The sequence below is a fragment of the Micromys minutus genome (genome assembly GCF_963924665.1).
Source record: "Micromys minutus genome assembly, chromosome: 10".
NCBI lineage: Eukaryota > Metazoa > Chordata > Mammalia > Rodentia > Muridae > Micromys > Micromys minutus.
In genome coordinates this window covers 55,914,567-55,935,991 of record NC_137979.1, presented here as the reverse complement: position 1 = coordinate 55,935,991, position 21,425 = coordinate 55,914,567, and the positions used below count along the sequence as shown (strand labels likewise).

At 38.3% G+C, this 21,425-nt stretch overlaps 1 protein-coding gene across 1 annotated transcript in view; it reads left to right on the top strand.

Annotated features, from left to right (window-relative positions):
- ABCA6 (ATP binding cassette subfamily A member 6) overlaps positions 1-21,425 on the top strand; it is a gene marked incomplete at both ends in the record, with an annotated part of 65,927 nt that overhangs the window by 15,195 nt on the left and 29,307 nt on the right. Inside the window, 15 exons of the mRNA XM_080923424.1 lie at positions 516-701; positions 1,273-1,420; positions 2,890-3,058; positions 4,243-4,301; positions 6,792-6,902; positions 7,273-7,448; positions 7,654-7,773; positions 8,009-8,147; positions 8,665-8,755; positions 9,705-9,844; positions 11,255-11,371; positions 12,493-12,676; positions 13,075-13,241; positions 15,483-15,616; positions 17,468-17,605. Coding sequence (XP_080779550.1) covers positions 516-701; positions 1,273-1,420; positions 2,890-3,058; positions 4,243-4,301; positions 6,792-6,902; positions 7,273-7,448; positions 7,654-7,773; positions 8,009-8,147; positions 8,665-8,755; positions 9,705-9,844; positions 11,255-11,371; positions 12,493-12,676; positions 13,075-13,241; positions 15,483-15,616; positions 17,468-17,605 — 2,079 coding nt within the window. The remainder of the gene's footprint in view (positions 1-515; positions 702-1,272; positions 1,421-2,889; positions 3,059-4,242; positions 4,302-6,791; positions 6,903-7,272; positions 7,449-7,653; positions 7,774-8,008; positions 8,148-8,664; positions 8,756-9,704; positions 9,845-11,254; positions 11,372-12,492; positions 12,677-13,074; positions 13,242-15,482; positions 15,617-17,467; positions 17,606-21,425) is intronic.

Genomic DNA, 21,425 nt, shown 5'->3' with positions numbered 1-21,425 from the left:
CTTCCCACACCCTTTCGTTTTTTCCCCTCACCCACCCCTCTCTCCACCCTTCTTGGAAGAGTGACTTCTGTATGTTTTCATCTTCTTGGATGTTTCCTGCAGAAGTCCTGTGTATGGATGATTGTCCTTAGTATACCAATTTAGCTTTGCTCAGCCTCCCCAATATTGCTTTTTTACCCTATTCTTGGACCATCTTTCAGCTTTCCCTATCTCTTCCATAACAATGATGATGATGATGATGATGATGATGATGATGATGATGATGATGATGTTGATGATGATGATGATGATGATGATGATGTTGATGATGATGATGATGATGATGATGATGATGATAAAATGGAAGACAGGAAGGGAATACAAAAGGAAAAGAAAATACCTGTGGAGGGTCAAACAGAGACCTTTGACCTCCTCCTGCTTTCCCCGTGATAATGTCTTGTATGAGTAATGAGCTTGGTTTCGCCAATGGTTCTGAAAGTTCTTGTCAGTAACAGCCAATGTCTTCTCTCTTTCAGATAGCTCTGACTTTCCTGATGGCCGTTCTGTTACAGAAGGCCGTCTTTACCAACCTCATTGTATTTCTCTTTACCCTCTTCTGGGGGTGTGTGGGGTTCACAGTACTGCACAAAGAACTCCCCTCCTCTCTGGAATGGGCTCTGAGCATCTGCAGCCCCTTTGCCTTCACATCTGGGATGGCCAAGGTAAGAACAGAGGTTACTAATGATGCTTCAAGAGGAATTAATCCATGACAACTCCTTATAGTCCATTCTGGTCTTAATGGTGTTGATAAAGAGCATTTACTGTTGTAAATTTCTCACCACACAGATACCAAAAAAAAAAAAAAAAAAAAAAAAAGCCATTACATAAAAGAGTTAAAAATCTCATTTATTAAAAAAAATTGCTATAATGTTGACTAGAAATGCAAGCAAAGGGAAACTTTCAGCATTTTGCTATTAAACATGTTTTGTTCCAGTAGACATCTCAGCTTCTCGGTTTGTGAAGAAATCTCCTTTATTGTGAATGGATACTTTCTCAACACTTTCTCTGTATCTACTAGAGCGATTACCCCCCCCCCCCACTTTAGTGTGCTGTATGCAGAATCACATTGATTTATTTTCAAATATTGCCTCAGATTTGCATAGATTGACTATTACTTGGTATACCTTTATTAAAATATTTCCTTAATAAGTTAACCTGCAAATTTAATTATTGGTTGTATACCAACTTATTTATGGGTTTAGGAATTTATTATTATTATTGTTTGAATCTTAGATTATCTTCCTGGATTACAACTTGAATGGTGTAGTATTTCCTGACCCTTCAGGAGAATCATATGTAATGTTAGCGATATTTTCTATATTGGCTTTTGATGCTCTTCTCTACTTGGTTTTGGCCTTGTATTTTGACAAAATATTGCTCTGTAAGTATTTGGATTTTTCGTTGATCTTTCAGTTATTGATTACATAGGAAAGTTGTTCTTAGGGTTGTATTAAAATAGCCTTAGTGGAGAGATTAAATGTCCAATCTCATTCTAAATGAATTTAGTTATATTTCACAGTAAGCAATATATATAAAATTACTCTAATTTTGAAATAATTATTTAAATAAAATTTGAAATAGAGTTTTATATTAATTAAGCTTTATTACTTTTTGTGTGTCCTTCCAAGAATTTTGAAAGAGTATGAAATTTATATCAAAACAATTAGAAAAGATAAAAAAGAGGCATGAGAGTAGGGGCAGAGTTCTGGGAAGAAGATGAGGTCAGCAGGTAGGTGCGCACAAGACAAAGTAGTAGAGGAGAGGAGTCTGACGACAGTAAGGAACATGCAAGTAAGAAGCTGACAATTAAAAAGCATTTCAGGGGGCTGCTCTTCCAGAGGTCCTGAGTTCAATTCCCAGCACCCACATGGTGGTTCACAATCACCTGTAATGGGATCTGATGCCCTCTTCTGGTGTGTTTGAAGACAGCTACAGTGTACTCACATACATGAAATAAATAAATCTTTTTTTTTTTAAAAGCATTTCAAAAGAAAACTTCAGGAATAAGCAGTAGTTAGTTCCTGTTATGGTTGTTTATTACTAGGTAGAAACATTTTCTAATAAAGATTTGTTCATAATTATTCTCAACATTTCCCCATCTTATTCATAATTAGAAATATATAGATTATGTAGCTAATTTTCTCTGTCTTGTAAATAACCAAAAGAATCTACATAAGCCCAAAGTCCCTCCACATGTACTGGAATCAGAATGCTCATCTCTACATGTGACTTCATTCATGCCTTTAAGTTTTAATAGTCCCCCTCACTTTGATAAATGTTCCCATTGTCATATATATTTCTAAATATTTCTATGCCTATGACTCATTGTTTCTGGCTTACATATGAAGATCCTTAATAACAAATAATATTTAACTCCTTTTGTATCAACTGAAAACTTTACAATATTATCTATATTCATCTTGAAAAATTAAAATTTCTGCATGTGTTAATTTTTTGCTCTTGGAACTAAATTTGAACTTGAAGATTTCAGTGTTATGCTTAATTAAATTGGCACAGTCAACCTGTGTACATTTGTAAGCATGCCTATAGTTATTTTATGTGAAATATTAATGATTGTGTTTCTAAAAGGTACTTGATTTCCCCTTCCCTCATAGATATTTTTAGATTACATTTTTCCAATTATTCGATTTATCTTTTGTTGAAAGTTCTATTATATTAATTTTTGCCATGTTACTTTAAATTTTCATTATTAGTTTTCTTTTGAATAGGAAATAGGAAATTTGAAGGAAAAATTGTATCGTGTTTGAAAGTTCAAAACATTTCTTCTTTTCTTAGCGGGGCTTCATCATTCATTCTATTGATGGATGCTTTATTGCTCTTACTAACTAGATGGGGCTGAGCACCGGAATGCTCCTCTGTTTTTCTTGAATTCAGCATCTTGTTTTCGAAAAATGACCAATAGGAATAAGGCCACCGAGAGAGATGTGGACTCCGAGCTTCCTTCTGATGAGTATTTTGAGCCCGTGGATCCAGAATACCAAGGCAAAGAAGCCATCAGGTAGGCGTATTCCTAGCTGCGCTAACACGGAGTAAAGGCTAAGGAATTGTTAACCTCCAGCTGTCACTGAGTCTGTGGCAAGTGCCGAAGGCATCTGCCTTTATCAGCGCCAGTCTGAGCCAGACACAGTCCCCTGTTATAATCAACTGTTTGTCTTAAATGGGTCTCAAACATAAAATTCCCACAGATCCTGCGTATATGGATGGTTCTCAATCTTTGGGTCGTGACATCCCCCGACCACAAGCAGAGCTGTTTGTCTACATTATAATTCATAACAGTAGTAAAATTACAGCTATGGAAAAGCAACACTGCTAGAGTTGAGGTTAGGGGTTCACCACAGCAGGAGGGACTGTATTAGAGTCGCAGCATTAGGAAGGTTGAGGACCATTGATCTGCCTGTTCTATCTTTGTGTTATCCTGTGTGACTGCCCGCTTCTATCTTCTGTGTCTGTATTAAAATTTCTGTTGTAGTTTTGCTTTGCTTCTTGAGACAGGTCTCTGTGTCACTCAGGTTGGCCTCAGATAATGATTAAATGACCTTGACCTTCTGTTCCTCTTTCCTCTGCCACCCAAGTGCTGGGGAGTGCAGGCTCGTGCCTCTGCGAGTGGCCAAAAGTTCTTTTAACACTGGGAAACTGGATCTATAGAAGGCATACAAAGAGAATGTCACGTGACAGTAGGGGCAGAGGTTCGAACATTTCCAGAAAAACAAACACCAAAACCAACCAACCAACCAACAAACAAACAAAACATACAAACAAACAAACAAACAAAACTCATATGACTGCCCCAAATGCAAATGATAGTTTTCAGCTCTGAAATCAGAAAACACTAGTTCCTCCTGGATGGGAGTTTCTTTATTCAAATAAAGTATTAAAAGCTAGTTACAAAAACACATAATGCTAATGAGTATTACAGCATGCCCCCCCCCACAAGCCATAAGAGTTAATCTCTTGTTTCTCCTTACATTCACCCAATAATCACACTGCTGTATATGCTGTATATGCTGTATATGCTGTAGTTGTGAGGCTAAAACCAAATGTCAGAGTGACCGAAGTCTAAATAATCTCATGTGCTCTCATGTTACTTATTATGAAGTGTTTTCTACATCTACCATTATATCTTTCTGTGCTTTAAAAAAAAACATGTGTACTGGATAATTAAGTACCTCTTTATTGTTTCAGAATAAGAAATATTAAAAAGGAATACAAGGGGAAGTCCGGGAAAGTGGAGGCGTTGAAAGGTAAAGAAAAATATTTCATTCTGTTTATCTGACTTAATTATGAGTACTTAGGCATCCAGAAAGAAAATGTAAATATGTCAACAAGACAAAAGCAGAAACAAAAACCAAAGACAAAAGCACAAGAAAGAAGCAAGAATAGAAATGACCTCACTGTACCTTCCGGACACCAATAATATTTCAGAATTCATTGTAAAATCCTTCCATATATTTCATGGATTTGCTGATTTTCAAAAATAAGATCAAACTGTGAAAATCATATCATTATTTTACTTTTTACCATAAACACATTTTTATATTTGTACTGTCAAGGAAAGAATTGCTAGAATCTGATAAAATTTTTAGACAGTCATGGAACTTACATAGTTCATATTTACTGATTAATGAAACTTTAGATAGTGAGTTAAATTAACAAATCAATGTTCCATGATTTATAATTTTGCATGATTAGGCATATTATAATACTAAATATGTTAGTTAAAGTTTTATGTAGCAAGCACTGAGCAAGCATCAATTAACAGCTACCCTTCAGAGGTAAGCTGCCTTTATTAAAAATGATATCCAGGCTGGGTGTGGTGACACCTTTTTCTTCCCCCCAATTTTATGAAAAACAGACTTATACAATATATCCTGTCTATGGTCTCCATTTCCTCTGTTTCTCCCAGTTCCTCCACACTCCCCTCCCATCTGGATCCAGTCTCTTTCTATCTTTCATCAGAAAAGAGTGAGCATCTAAGAGATAACAAAACCCAGCGAAATAAAATACACAGTATATAAAACCAAAGTCGTCACACTGAATTTAGACAGGTCAAGCCCATAGAAGGGAAAGAGCCCCTAGAGAAGGCGCCCAGGAGACCCTAAATTGCTAATTACCCTGAAAGCTGTAATCTACATGCTGAGGACCCCTGTTGGCTTTGTTTGCTGATCCAATTGCACTGTCAGTTTAGAGGAGCTCCTTTGCCAGGTATCCTCCGATCCACCTCCTCTGTTCTGAGGGGTTCCCTGATCTCTGAGTGAAGGATTTGATAGAGATATTCCATTTAGAGCCCTATGTTCCAAGGTTTCTCCCTCCCCTCCCCTTCCCTCTCTCTCCCCCTCCTCCCTTCTCTCCTCCTCCCTCTCCCCTTTTTCCCTCTCCCCCCTCCCTCTCCCCCTCCTCCCTGTCCCCTTCCTCCCTCTTCCCCTCCTCCCTCTCCTCCTTCTCCCTCTCCCCCTCCTCCCTCTCCCCTTCCTCCCTCTCCCCCTTCTCCCTGTCCCCTTCCTCCCTCTTCCCCTCCTCCCTCTCCTCCTCCTCCCTCTTCCCCTCCTCCCTCTCCCTCTCCTCCCTCTCCCTCTCCTCCATCTCCCTCCTCTCACTCTCCCTCCCCACACTCTCCTCTCTCTCCTCCTTCTCCTCCCTTTCCCTCTCCTTCTTCTCCCTCTCCCTTTTCCTCTCCCTCTGCATAAAGAATGGCTGTGGGTCCCAGGATCTGCTGCAGGAAAAAGCTTTTCTGATGATGTCCGATTTAGGCACTGATCTATGATATAGTAAAATGTCATTTTTATTGTTACATTTTCTTTTTAAAGACCAGCTTTATTTGGTTTTACCCTAGGTCTTTGGGAAACCTACTCTCTAGTTCTTGGTCACCGAACTTGAGGTTGTTGAGTATGAATTCTATCTTGTGAAATGGGTCTTAACAGTCAGATCAGAAATTGGTTGGTTACTCCCACAAGCTTAGTTCCACCATTATCCTAGCACAATCTGTGGGAAGGGGGCTGTAAATCAAAGGTTCTGTAGCTGGGTTAGTGTTTCTGTTGTGAACATCGGGGTGGAAGTTCTATGCAGGTACCAGCTCTTCCTCTCCATGGTTAGTGAGTTGTGTGGGTGTTATCTTCAGCAATGGTGTCTTGGTGTCAGTTTGTGGAGAGCAACTTACAGTCTTGGCAACAGTCTGGGTCCTTTGGAGATTTCAGTGGAATCCCTCCCACCAACAACTCAATTGGGTCTATTGTATCGGTACCCGGAGAAGCTTTGCTTGGTAACAAGACGGGGCCAGTTGGGTCTCCATCTCCCTCATCACTCAGAGTCTTCATTGGCCTCTCTTACATATATTTTCGGTTTCCATGGCACTAGGTCTCCACACCACCCTCATAATACTTTCTAAACACAGGGATTAAAGGAATCTTCCACCACACCTAGCACAGCATTGCTTTTGACTGATCTGTCTTTTTACAAATTATTAATTTGAAATGTAATCTGTTAGTCTTTATTTTATAAAGGTTTTGGTCCATTTCAGATTTGTGCTAGTCTCTGGATCCTAAACAAATACCATATTGTATGTATTTTACCAATGCCAGTGTGTCACTAGCATTAATTAAGTTACCATGTTCTTCAAGTGTTAATGCAAAGCATTGTTAAATTCATCATGAGGTTCAGTTGTCTTGTTCTGCGTGTAGGACCAGTCCCGTCTCATACTCTATTACTAACAATGCTAAGCTCTTGTACTAAAACAGGCTTGTGCTTTGATATCTACGAGAGTCAAATCACAGCAATTCTGGGTCACAGTGGAGCAGGCAAATCTTCATTGCTAAACATCCTCAGTGGACTCTGTGTTCCAACTGCAGGTAAGCAGAAAGCAATTCCTCACAGAAAAGGATCTGATAAGAGAAGGGGGTGGATATATATGCCTGCCATTTAAGATTCTATGGCTCCATGATTATCTAAGGAGGTTTCCTAGAACTATAGGATTTTGAATGGATTTCCCCCTTCCCAGATTTCATGGGACTCTCTTGTATCCCACTGCGTGTTACCTCAGACAGATAACATAGTGCTTATAACAGGCTACATAGTACTTCTCCTGAGAATAGTAACTGTTAGCAAAGTTGCAATTTTATGTATTTATGAGTGGATGCCACAATTTTGTTGAAGGAGGTCTCCAAATATAACGGAATGTTACCTTGGTAACCTTGAAATATTTTCATTTCTCCTTTTCAGGGCTAGTCACAGTCTACGACAAAAACCTCTCTGAAATGGAAGACTTTAAGGAAGTCCGAAAGATGATTGGTGTTTGCCCTCAACACAATGTTCACTTTGATGTACTCACTGTGAAGGAAAACCTCACCCTCTTTGCCAAAATAAAAGGGATTCTTCCACAGAATGTAGAGCAGGAGGTAGACTATGTGCCTGCACTATCACTGTTTCCAATTATTCCCCATGTTCAGCCATGACCACAGAATCCTCTCAGCCATTTATCCACCTTCCTATGAATGATCCTTAGGCAAAGATATCCTACAAAAATACCTTCTCTAACGGACAGTTACTTTTGTAAAAATATGGATCCGTTTGTGTTTTGGGCTTTGTGTGTTTCTTGTGCAGGTCCAACAAATCGTATTGGAATTGGACATGCAGAATATCCAGGATGATCTTGCTGGACATTTAAATGAAGGACAGAAGAGAAAGCTCACCTTCGGGATTGCCACCCTAGGAGCCCCTCGAGTAAGTAAGACGAGGCACAGGGAGAACGGAGGTTGCAAGAGTCTCAGTAAGCGCCACGCTCTTCTACCATGAATCTTGGCAGAGCTTTTAGCTCTCATAGTGTATCAGGCAAGAACCGGCTTTGCTTATATCTACAATGACATACTGCGGTTATTTCTGTTTGTTGTTTTCCACGCTATTATGTGGAATAGGTAACGTGGAGCGGCCCTATATTGACTATCCTTATTCTTTATAGATTTTGCTCTTGGATGAACCTACTGCAGGACTCGATCCCTTTTCGAGGCAGCGAGTGTGGGGTTTCCTGAAGGAACGCAGGGCAGACCGCGTGGTCCTCTTTAGTACTCAGTTCACGGATGAGGCTGACATCCTGGCTGGTAACTGATAACTTTATTGCAGTGTCATCATGAGAAATTTGGGAAATTTACATGTGACCTTGATTCCTAGGGTTAGGAGCCCTGTTCTCATTACCTTAACTCCAAAGCATTCTAGAGGATATCGGAATCCACTCCTCGCCTGGAGTTCCGCACTGGCTGTACATTTGTTGGGTTGTGGCCAGTGGAGAAAACTTGTGGCTGTTTTCAGATCATCTGTATGTCTACTTAAACTCCCAAATCTCTGATATATGTTTACGTGAAAACTAGCTGCCTGTTCCTTATCACCCAGACAAAGAATACCCATTTTCCCTTTTAGGAAGTGTGGGAGGAAACTTAAAAAGATTAGCGTTGGGGCCTCCAATTACATAAATTTTAAGATGCGTTTGAAAATTTGAAATGTCCAGGAGGCACGGTCATGCTTCACAGAGCACACCTTTGGAATTCTGAACTTTCGTTTCTTGCTTTTCTTTGATAGAGAGAACAAAAGAATAATTGATAATGTGTTTTGTTTTCTCAGACAGGAAAGTGATCATCTCCAATGGGACTCTCAAGTGCACAGGGTCTTCTGTCTTTCTGAAGAGAAAATGGGGTCTTGGATATCACTTAAGGTATAGAATTTTTGAGAAAAGGCTAAATAGATAATTTTTTAAAAAGATCTGTTCTTTCTTTACTTGTATCTGTGTGCCATGCATGGTTGTGCCCGAGGAGGTCAGAGGAAGACATTGGGTCCCCTGGAAATGGAGTTTTAGGCCGCTGTGAACTGCCTGACTTTGGTACTGGGAGTGAAACTCAGGTCCTCTGGAAGAGTCTCAAGTGCTGCTAACCACTGAGCCATCTTTCCTGCCCAATATGTATGCTTTCATAGTGGTACACCAGAGATGCACATTTTGAGAATAGGTCCCAAGCCTTATATCTGAAAATATGGATTGAGATCTGTTTAGTAAACCAGTTTATCTATTTTCCTGGCTTCCTGTAATCTGTACCAATGTCAACTACAGCAAACCAAAGCTCTGTGTTCAGCATAGCGATGTGTCATCATTGCCCAGGTTGCTGTCTGTGCAGCCTAAACTCTGACCTCTTCCTTCTCCATCTTTCTCACCGAATCCAGAGAATACTGTAGTATTTTCATTCGTTCTTAAGACTCCAAGGCAGTACTTTCAGAAACGAGTATAAGTAGGAAATTAAATATGATTCCAGAGAGTTGTGTCAACTGTGTAGGCTAAGCGGATTCTAAAAGACAAAATCCCCGCTGATAAGCAAAACAAAAATGTTTTGATAGTACACGAATATCTCCATTCACTGTCAGGTGCACTAATTACTTTCCCTTGGAAATTTCTGAATAATGCCATTCTCCCTGTCTCCTCATATTTATACTACATACATAACATTAACTGCAATGAGTATGTATTTGGAAGGTAGCCATGTTTATCTCTGTACCACCAACACTACTCTCTCTCTCTCTCTCTCTCTCTCTCTCTCTCTCTCTCTGTGTGTGTGTGTGTATGTTAGCAGATTGAAAATGTACTCATTTGTCATGATTTTGTCTTGAAATCCTAGTTTGTTTATGAATGAAACCTGTGACTCAGAACAGTTAGCATCCTTCATCAATCACCACATCCCTGATGCTAAATTAAAAGTGAAAAACAAAGAAAAGCTTGAGTACATTTTGCCACTGGAAAGGACAAGCAAGTTCCCAGGTAACATCAATGACTATGACGGAAGAAAATTAGAGAACAACTTTGAATTTTGTCATCATTTTTGCGATTTTGTGGATTCACATTTTGTCTTAGTCTTTCTTATTCAACAAAAGTTAGGATGCAGATTTGAGTGCACCAGAGTTACTCGATCATTGGTCAGTGGAAGCCCCAGCAGGGAGGAGCCATGAAAGAGGACAGAGAAAAACCTAGGAAAGCTTGCATTCTTGGGCAGGGTTCCACGGGAATTGGGGGGGCAACAGAAACTTAACACCATTGGCGGAAAATCAGAGTCCGTGTCTTCTCTGCTGTGCCAGTGGAGAGCTGGGGAGAGATTCATTTCCCCCATTTATCATCAGTTAAGGGACACACTCAGGAATATTAACTCTTCATCCTTTTGGCTTGCTCTGGAAATTAACTTATCATGCATCTAAGGTCAGAGAAAAGATCTCATCAGGTAGATGTTTAGTAAGCCGATTTACTGTGGCTGGGGAGGACAGTAGAGGTGAGGATGTGACAGGAAGGTCTTTGGCACAAGTATCTCTGTATTTTCATTTTATTGTACATGCATGTATGTTTCGAAGGAAAACATAGTTTATTTATTTAACGTGGGCATATATATATATATATATATATATATATATATATATATATATATATATATATATTTGATGAGTAACCCTACAAAGCACAAACTGTGTGTACAGAGTAGGCTGAGTACTTTCTTCATGCTCCGTGTATGTGTGTGTGTGTGTGTGTGTATGTATGTGTGTATGTGTGTGTGTGTGTATGTGTGTGTGTATATGTGTGTGTGTATGTGTGTGTATATGTGTGTGTGTGTATGTGTGTGTGTGTATATGTGTGTGTGTGTATGTGTGTGTGTGTGATATTGCTAGCCAGACACACTAGTGCTGGTGTTTATATATATATATATATATATATATATATATATATATATATATATATATATATATATATAAATATATTAGGATCAAAGGACACAAAATCAAATGCAGCCCAAAGAGAAGGCTAAGAGTTTGTCTGAAAGAGAGTAAGAGAGCGAGCAGAGTGTGGGTAGGCGTGAATAAAGTTGTGGGGTAGGTGAATAACTCATGGAGCTGAAAGAGTTTTGAATATTTGGTTTATTGACATGGATTTCTATTCTAAGCACACTGAGAAACCACTAAGAGAGATTATTTAGGAGGGAACTAGATTTGTGGGTAGGTGGGGCAAGAAAGTTGTTTAGAACTGAAACTTAATTCCAGAGAAAGTGATTTTTCTTTTAAATCATGATTGTAAAGACATGAGATTTCTAAACAACATTAAACATCATATTTAAGTCAAATGTTAATTTACTAGAGCTAGCATATTTATATCATTTTGAATGTTTATATATCCCTTCTGTTGGTTTAGAGTTCTTCAGTGATCTCGATAAATATTCTGGCCAGGGCTTGATGAATTACGAAGTTTCCATGTCAAATCTGAATGAAGTCTTCTTGAACCTGGAAGGAGAATCAAGCACCACACAGGGTAAAACTATACGCATACTTCACAAAATCAATTAATAAATCAATTTAGCTTTTGTGACTCCTTAAGGGGTATGAGGGTTACTGTACTTCATTGTGTTTCTGACCTCATCAGTACAGCTAGCCAGAGGTCCATTCTGACTGTTGATGAAGCACTCTTTGTAAAACTAACTACTCAGTGCTACAGGAGTTCTATCTCCCGATGGGCACTGTTTCTTGTGTTCTTTGAGGCATTTAATGCTCTTAATCAGAGGTATGGGGGCTGACCATTTACTTCTTATAAAGATTGTTTCTTGCTTGTTAAGAGAGAAGGCCTACATGGAGAGAATTCTTAGCAACTTCTAATTTGTTTAATGATATATAATAACTGTCCTTTTTTGGAGATTTTCATTTTACAGATAGTTTGTTTGATGTACACAAACACTAGGTTATACCCATATCTCATCACTGTGGTGATTCTTTCAATTAATGGTTGATACCATTTTACAGATGAGAAATACAGATTTAAGAACTGTTAGGTGATTATTCAGAAGTCATTCTGCTTCTAGCTCACAGATCTGGGCTGCTGCATAGGTACATTAAATATTTTCAGAGCTGATGATCTTTTCCTTACAGTTCCAAGTTATTGACATATTGATTATTTAAGCATTGACAGATGCTGACTCCAATGAAAAGGATAATTTTTGACCTCATTCCGAATAGTATTACAATTAAACATTTGCCTTTTCAATGACTGAGCATAGCCAAATTACCCATTTTCTGAATTCTAGTTTTGGTATATATATTTAGCAATATATTCCCAGGGAGTATATAAAGTTTCAACATTATGCTATGGTTTTTTTTTTTTTTTTTTGTACCATGTTTGTAATATAACTCAACACTTTTTTTTTTTACTAATTTAAAAATGTTTATTATATTGCAAATTATAAAATATAACTATATAAAAAGAAAATACTGAAGGTGGTGATTGTTATATAAGTTTATGAGGTATTGAAAATGTTATTTAAATAATTACTTTGAGTAAAAGTATAAAAGTTGGATTAGACATAAGATAATTTAAATCTTTTATGAAGGAAAGTTTACTACGCTTTAGGATATTTATAATATGTATGTGTGTTCATACAGACTTTGAGAAAACAGAAACACTCACAGACTCAGAGAGCTTAAGTGAAATGGAGGCAGCTTACCCCTCTTTCTCTAGAGCACAGAAGACAGCTAGCGCCATGAGCCTTTGGAGAATGCAGGTTTGTGCCATAGCACGGCTTCGCATCTTAAAACTGAAACGAGAGAGGAGAGCATTTTTGACCCTGTGAGTATCAGAGTCCTGTAAGATGGTTTTTAAGTTAAAAATTTTTATTTTAAGAGTTTCAAACTTCAAGAACATGTTAAAAATAAAGCACATCACCTAGTGTTTCTAATAGAAAGGAGATACAGTAACGATTTTACTGACAGAGGGTTTGCCTGTATGTTCATTTTCGACTGGGCTTATGAAGGCATGCTGTTTGAGTTTCCTAATCAGATTAAATAATGTTTATTTTACCACACCTTTTGTGTACTGTGACATGTAGAGATAGTGCTTGGAGAATGCCAGCATTTAGCATTATGATTGCTATAAAATAGAAGAAATATCTGACCAATATTTATGGACTATATTACTGAAGAGACCAATGCTGTAGAGCCCTATGGTAACTTTTCTTTATTGCTTAGTCTGCTGCTTCTTGGATTATCACTGGTTCCACTGATTACGGAAAATGTGGCTAATGCTTTGATAGAGATAAAAACCAACTGGGAATTGAAAACGGACTTGTATTTCCTGTCTCCTGGACAACTCCCCCAGGGTCTGCGAACCAGCCTACTGGTCATCAATAACACAGGTGAACAGAGATCAGCATTTTCATACAGAAATACAGCTTTAACTGTTAAGTGGTACAGGAGGGAGGAGGAAAATTTCGCAGAAGAAAAATGTGAGTTTATAGAAAATGATTTGTGAGGAGTTGTAGGTTGATGTCTAGGTGATACATGACTGGACAGTAGAGCATGGGGTGGGGACAAAGTTAGCAAATCAGAAGGGGAGGAGAGAAGGAGGAGATTCATGAAGGAGGAGGCAACATGGAAACAGATGAGGATGTTTCTCTCGGTGCATCTCTAAATGAATAAGGTTGTTATGATTATTCCTAAGGGGTTTTATGGGTCAATTTATCTTATCTAGATGGGTAGTTTATTATCTTTGTCAACTGGTTTCAAGCTTATTGTATAGAGGAATCATGGATTGAGAATTTAACATATAAACCTGTTTGACAAGTTAATGATTGTTGAGTCTTTACCAGGCCGGTGGAATGAAATGTGTGGGTACCAGGCTTGAGACCTAACCACTCAGGGGACTGTGCTTTAGTTTTGCACTGGAGCAGTTCCTGGAGTGGCTCCCACGGAGTGAGACTGCAGGGGCTGGTAGCAACAGAACAGAACCATATTTAATAATTACTGCAACAAGAAGTGGTGTACAGGTTCCCTGATTTGGGGGAAGACAAGGCTGGTGGAAACATGGGACAAGGGTCTTGTCACTCTTCAGTCTGGCCTCCATTGTTTACACCTGGCAGGTATTGTTGAGAGAGAAGGGAGGGAAGAGAACTTTTATCTTATCTGAATATTCTTTCAATCTCTTTGGTACCACTAGTTACCATGTATCATGCATGTAAATAGCTATTGATTGATAAGCAAAGATGACATGTCTACTTTTCCTGGGACTGGGTGAAGTTCAACAAGATATTTTCTTAACTGAAAGAATGGGTAATTGCTTTAAAACTGCTTAATTAACTCTAAAGCAAAGCTTTTATGTTTCTTTTGAAGATGTCAGGACATTCAGAATAGTAGTACCCTTTATGCCAAGGCAGGTTGACATCCGGGAAGTTTTCTGAGGAAAAAGGGTGGAGGAGTGGTTGGGGTGTGAGAGAGGGAACTGGGAGGAGACGAGGAGGAAGGGAAAGTTGTGATCAGGATGTAAAGTAAGAAAAATAAAAGTTAATTTAAAGCAACACACACACACACACACACACACACACACACACACACACATGCATATAAACGCACATGCACACAGTAGCAGCAGTCTTCTCTTGAATGTCTTGATGATTCCTATTTTCCCAGGTGATTTTGATTTAAGGTTGTAGAGTGTTTTTATTTTCATTCTTCATTCTTTTCCATTTCAGGTTTGGAAAGTAAAATCTATTCTTTCTTTAAAGCTAAAGGTGTTGAGTTGTAGATTATTTGCTAACATTTGGAATTTTCCATTGCTCATATGACCATGGCCATTCCACAGGACTCTCCCCACTCAGAACGAGGATAATACACTTGTATTCAACCCCCCGTATATTTGTCAAGTATTTTGGGGATTTCTCCTCCTCTAAGTTTGCTATGGTTATTAACAATGTGTTCATCTTCTCATATGAAAACCCTTGTTTGGCTTATATGACTGTGGGTCACCACTATTTGTGGCCTACTGTAAAATGGAGTTGTGATGTGTGACTGCCCTCAGGTAGATGTAAATATTGTTTTCTATGTGTGTCCCATCCCATCTTGGGGGAACCCAGCTTTGTCTGAAGTTTGATGCTATTTGTCCAATTCTTAGAACTCTATGCATTTCTAGAATGATCTCTCACTTCAGAGGACAGAAAAAAAGGTTTCTTTCATTCTCCATTCTAATTTTTCTTAATATTTATTTATAAATACACACCTTAATATTTATTTATTCGTTAAGTATATGAAGGAGAGAAAAATGTTACCAGGATGAACAACCTGTAGTGTTTCTCATATTAATTTCCAGCAATGATCAATTTACATACATTTGAAAGAAAACGTTATTAAATAGGATGATCTCGTGTAAAGTATCACATACTAACCTACCTTAGGTGAGATTATGATGATAATTCATCATAACGTAAGATTTACCAAATGGGAGATGGATGAGTGACTGGTTTATCATTTTTAGGCCAATAGTAGCATTATGTTTTTCTTGAAGAATGCTCATAGTAAGGAATGTTAAAATGTTAACTTGATAGCGCTCATGAAAATTCTGTTTACTTGCTTCCATATTGCTCCCATTATCAAAATCACACTAGAATCAAATATTGAAGATTTTGTACAGTCCTTGAAGCATCAAAACATTGTTTTGGAAGTAGATGACTTTGAAAACAGAAATGGTACTGAAAGCCTTTCGTACAATGGAGCTATTGTAGTTTCTGGAAGACAAAAGGTATGCAATAGTTTCCTCTTGTATTTTACTTTTGTGACTACACATACTCAAACACAATATCAGAGGCCTACACTTTAACGGTTTAAAAATCATAGAAAACTAATATATACTAATACACAGTAACTCAGCTTAGCAAAACAAATGAGTCCACAAAGATAAACAGTTTTGCAAAACATTTTCTTTGTTTTCTTAAATTTTTTGTTTGTTTTTTAAACATTTTTTAGATTTATTTATTCATTTCATGTATATGGGTATACTGTTGCTGTCTTCAGACACACCAGAAGAGGGCATCAGATTCCCATTACCGATGGTTGTGATCCACCATGTGGTTGCTGGGAATTGAACTCAGGACCTCTGGAAGAGCAGCCAGTTAGTGATCTTAATCTCTGAGCTATCTCTTTCCAGCCCCCATTTTCTTTGTTTTAAATTAAGTAATTTTGCATTTAAAGGGAATGGGTACCTTGCTTAAACTAAATAACTTATGAAACCATAATTGTTAATTATATAATCATGAGTTCAACTGCCCTTCTTTAAGTCAAGTGGGTGATATTTTATATACTGAGGAAATGTATTAAAAACTGTAATAGCCACATAAAATCTAAAATAGAAAACTGCTCCCCATGCATTGCAAGGTGAATGTAAGCCATCAGGGATTTACCAAATTCGTCCTAATATGTGACAAATTTGAGTCTTATTTGTGTTTCAGAAATGATAAGAGACAAAATAAATCCAAAGTATGTCTTTCTACCCTGCTAGAAACAAAACAACATTAGAAGCCTTGAGCGGTGCCTCTTTTAATACATTGCAAACATTTAAATATATTTAAAAATATATAATATGCAATATATTGTAAAAAAAGTCATTGTTTTGATGTCAACTTTGGGAAACTATTTGTCTGACAGCTGCTTGGCGTGTCTTGTATATTTGCTACACAAACTATTGATGCTATTCATATTAAAACTATATTGCTATTTTGGGATGCATGTTTTCATGAACATTAAGTATTAATGTTGTCTTCAAAATTGTAAAGCTTCTATGGCAATGTAACCATGAAAATCTCTTCTCTTCCATGTTTATTTCCTATCTGCTTGCTTGCCATAAATTGACATTTATGGGCAACTTTTGAACTCTACAAACTGAAGTTTCCTCCTCATCAAAATAGGGATGAAGTAATATTAAAATTGATTACCTTAGTGTCTTAGTCAGGGTTTCTATTCCTGCACAAACATCATGACCAAGAAGCAAGTTAGGGGGGAAAGGGTTTACTTGGTTTATACTTCCACATTGATGTTCATCACCAAAGGAAGTCAGGAACTCAAGCAGGTCAGGAAGCAGGAGCTGATGCAGAGGTCATGGAGGGATGCCACTTACTGGCTTGCTTCCCCTGGCTTTGCTCAGTTTGCTTTCTTATAGAACCTAGGCCTAACCAGCCCAGGGATGGCACTGCCCACAATGAACTGGGCCCTCCCCACTTGATCACTAGTTGAGAAAATGCCTTACAGCTGGATCTCATGGAGGCATTTTCTCAACTGAGGTTCCTTTCTCTGTGATAACTCTAGCTTGTGTCTAGTTGCCACAAAATCAGCCAGTATACCTAGTAAAATATAGTATTAAGCAAATTTTGGCTCTGTCCTATTTACTGTAGAGGGACCTAATTTAGAGTTCCACTCAAACCATTTATGAACTCATTTAGACTCCCCTTTCAGAGATGAGAAAAAAGAGGCTCAGAAAAGCTAGTTAACTTGAAAATCAACACACAGCCAGAATTGGACTGTATGTGTGTATGTGTGTGTGCGCATAGGTGCAGTTCCTTTATTTTCAAAGATTTTATCTTTGTTGTTGTTTTTTCAGGACTACAGATTTTCAGCTGTGTGTAATACCATGAGGCTACATTGCTTTCCAATACTAATGAACGTCATCAGCAATGGGATCCTTCATATGTTCAATCAAACACAGCACATTAGAATTGAGGAAGATATTTTCTCATCGGTAAGTTCTACATCCGGTGCTCCTGAACAATTGAAAATATGACAGCCTGCATTACTCATATTTGATTGCTGACCCTAGGGATAGTTAATATGTCCTCAGAGTTTCATGCTGTCTGACTCATGCTTGCTTGCACTGCGAGAGATAGAGAGAGGAGAGAGAGAGAGAGAGAGAGAGAGAGAGAGAGAGTCTGCACTTTCTTTGGGAAGTTTCTAGAAGGGGAAGCTTCGGTGAGAGACAGAAGAACAGAGAAAATGCAATCATGCCTTAGAGTCCCTCTACTTCCTTCTTGGTCAACCCATCCCTGAAAGGACAGTGATTTCCCATGTCTGTGTTTTGAGAAAAGGTTAGTTTATTTTTGTATGTATAGAATGCACCATGACTGTAGTCACTTTAACTGCCCTCTCTCTCTCCCTTTCCACCTCTGTGGACTCCTTCTTCCCAAGTGGACTCAACACTCCACTCCAGTGTGTAGGTTCTTTGCAGGAAGCTGCAGCTACCCTTATGCTTGTGATGTGGTGGCCCGGGAGAGCCTGGAGGCAGGATTTCGTTGTGTTGCCCTGCCTCCTCTTACCATCACTGTCTTTCCACCCACCTTCTCCCATTGTTCTCTTGACTTTGGATGGGATGATACTGGGTAGGTTTAAGTGTTCAATAACCACTTATTCTCAGTCAGCAGGGTGACCAGTTGTCAGTTTCTGCCACAGCCGTCACCCTCTGCTACCCAAAAAAGGAAACGAGAGCAGCGTTAGTCTATGGGACTAAACATAATGTTTGGGAGGCCTTATGTCTCCATGCCTCTTTATCAACATATATCAATAGTACACTCTGTCCCCTGTAGGTACTGTGACCTTAAGTTACAAGATTTTGACCAGATTTACAGCAACAGTCACCCATTGCCTTCCAGGGAGAATGTTAGTGCAGAATTCTACCAGATTCTTAAAGAAAGATTAAAACCAGTGCTTAGCAGATTATTGCAAAGGTAGAAGAAATGAAAAGACTTTGGTCTCCACTTATGAGGCCACGATCATGCCAGTACCCAAACCACATAGAGATGAACAGCAAAACACACTAATCTCTTTGATGAGCACAAATACAGAAATTCTCAACACATCATTCACAAAGCAAATTGAGGAAAAAAATTAAAAGTATTGTGATTGATATGATTCAATTTCAGAGATGTAAGGATTGTTGAATGTGTGCATATAAGTAAAATTAATTTGTCATATAAATGTCATCAAGAACAGAAGTTACTTAATCATTTCAATAATTGCATAAAATGTCTTTGACAAACTCCAATATCTTCCATTTTGAGTGGAACAAAGACAACACCAAAAGACATGCTAACATGGGTGGGCTGGGTGGAAAGATCCTGAATCCTCAACCCTACACAAAGAAATACAGGCAACTAAGGCATCTGAGCGTGGGAGAAATAGTCTTTCCCAGGGAAGAGCACATCATTTGACCAAATGGTCAGCCCTGGAAACCAGGACACACAAATAACATATAGACTGACCAGGTATTGAAGGATACATATGTGCATGCACACCATATAACAGCTATGAAAAAAAATGCCATGGGTTTGGAACAGAGCAAGGAAAGATGTATGGGAAAGTTTGGAAGGAGGAAAGGAAAAGGAAAATGGTATAATTATGTTATAATCTCATAACATAAAAGATGTATTACAAAAAGTGCCAGAGAGATTTGAGATATAGGCACCACATACACATAAGGAGCAATTATGACAAACCCATAGTCAACATCATGCTAAATGGAGAACTCAAGACTTGTTCTCATTAAAATCAGGAACAAGGCAAGGGTGTGCCCATATTTTTCCATTATTACTCAATATAATGCTTCCAGTTGTAGCTACAACAACTAAGACCAAAGAAACAAATAAGAGATACAAATCGGGAAGGAAGAAATTGCTTTTCTTATTTAGAGATGACTTGATTTTGTATATTAGAGTCCCTAAAGGCTTCAGCACCTGGACAGTGACATGGCTTCATGGGAAGGCAAAAAAAAAAAAAAAAAAAAAACAACAAAAACCATACAGCAGAGTTTCATTCACAGTTTACATAAAGGTGGAAGGAGAGAACAGATTCCATAAACTCATCCCCTGCTGACGTGACACACACTCACCGGTGCAGACACATCACACCCAAATACTCCCCCTCCTCCTAAAAGAAAAGTGTAAAGAAGACTGTGCTATGAACTCATAAAACTAATAAACACCTCATCGAAGAATTAGGATGCATGGTGAATATTAAAATCAGTAGTTTACCTAAATATACACTGAAAAAGAATGCAGAAAAATAATCCCAAATCATATTAGCCTCAAACCCATGAAATGAGGGCTGGAGAGATAGTTCAGCGATTAAGGGCACTGGCCTGCTTTTCCGGAATTCTTGAGTTCCATTCCCAGCAAGCACACGATGTCTTACAACTTTCTGTAGTGGGATCAGATGTCTTCTCTGTTGTATCAATGCACATTCAGAAAAAGACCCATATGCATCAAATAGATGAATAAATATTTTTAAAATATATTTTTCTTTTATTTATTTATTTATTTATTTGAGACAGGGTTTCTCTATCTGTCAGCCATGGCTGTCCTGGAACTTACTGTATATATTGACCTGGCTGGCCTCCAACTCACAGAGATCTACCTGCCTCTGTCTCCTGGTTGCTGAGATTAAAGATGTGTGCCACCACTGCCCAGCTAATTCTTAGAAAACATGAAACAAAATAAACCTACCTAAGGAAGTAAAAGACCTCTACAATAAAAATGTATAACACTGAAGAATCAGTTTTATCCAGTGGCAAAACCCCTGATTGCTCAGCTCTAAATACATACACGTAGGAACAGCATGGAATGCTTAATGTATTTACAGGTTGTATATACATACGTATATGCAATATGTGTACACATATATAAGGTAGGTTATATATTAATATAGATGTGTGGTGTATATGTGTGCATAGCTACAGTACTTAGACAGAAAGGAAGGGAGTTTAGATGGAGTCAGAGGGATATGAGAGGAGCTGAAGATGTTGAGAGATAAATGAAAATGATAAAACTCTTAAACCCTTCCCCACATTTTATTTAAAATAAACTAAAGAAGACACTAGAAAATGGGAAGATAACTCCCCATGGGTTTACTTTTAGAACTAGTATTATAAATATGGCCATCCTGCCTAAAGTAATCTTGAGATTCAACACAATCTCAGCTAAATTCTATTACTCCTCTCAGGAGTAACAGTAAAATAATCATAAAACTCATACAGAAACACAAAGCACCCCACATAGTCAAAGTGATTATGAGTAAAATTTGTACTGCCAGAGGTTTGGCTCTAACCTGATTTCAAGTTACACTGCAGAGCATTGGTAGTAAAAACAACATGGTCTCAGCACAGAAACAGGAATCAGCAGATAGAAGATCTAGTCACAAGTTGATACACTTTCAGCCATATGATTTTTGACAAATATACCAAGAAGTCACACTGCTAAAAGATAGCATTTTTGCAAATGGTGCAGAGAAGCCCAGAATGTCAATGTTAAGAAAAATGAAGCTAGTCTCTATCCTAAAACTGACCCCGAATGGATGGATGATCTCAAGATAAAGCCCAAAGTCCCGAAGGGCTTGACATGCAGACATAGGCGAGAGCTTTCTTTGTAGGACTCGGTTGTGCAGGAATTAAGGCTAACACATGACAAACAGATCCTCACACAAGTCAAGAGCATCTGTTCACAGTGTTTTCCCATGCTTGTCATCGTTTCTGTGGTATAGACATCACCTATATAACCACTGGACAAACCATTTCC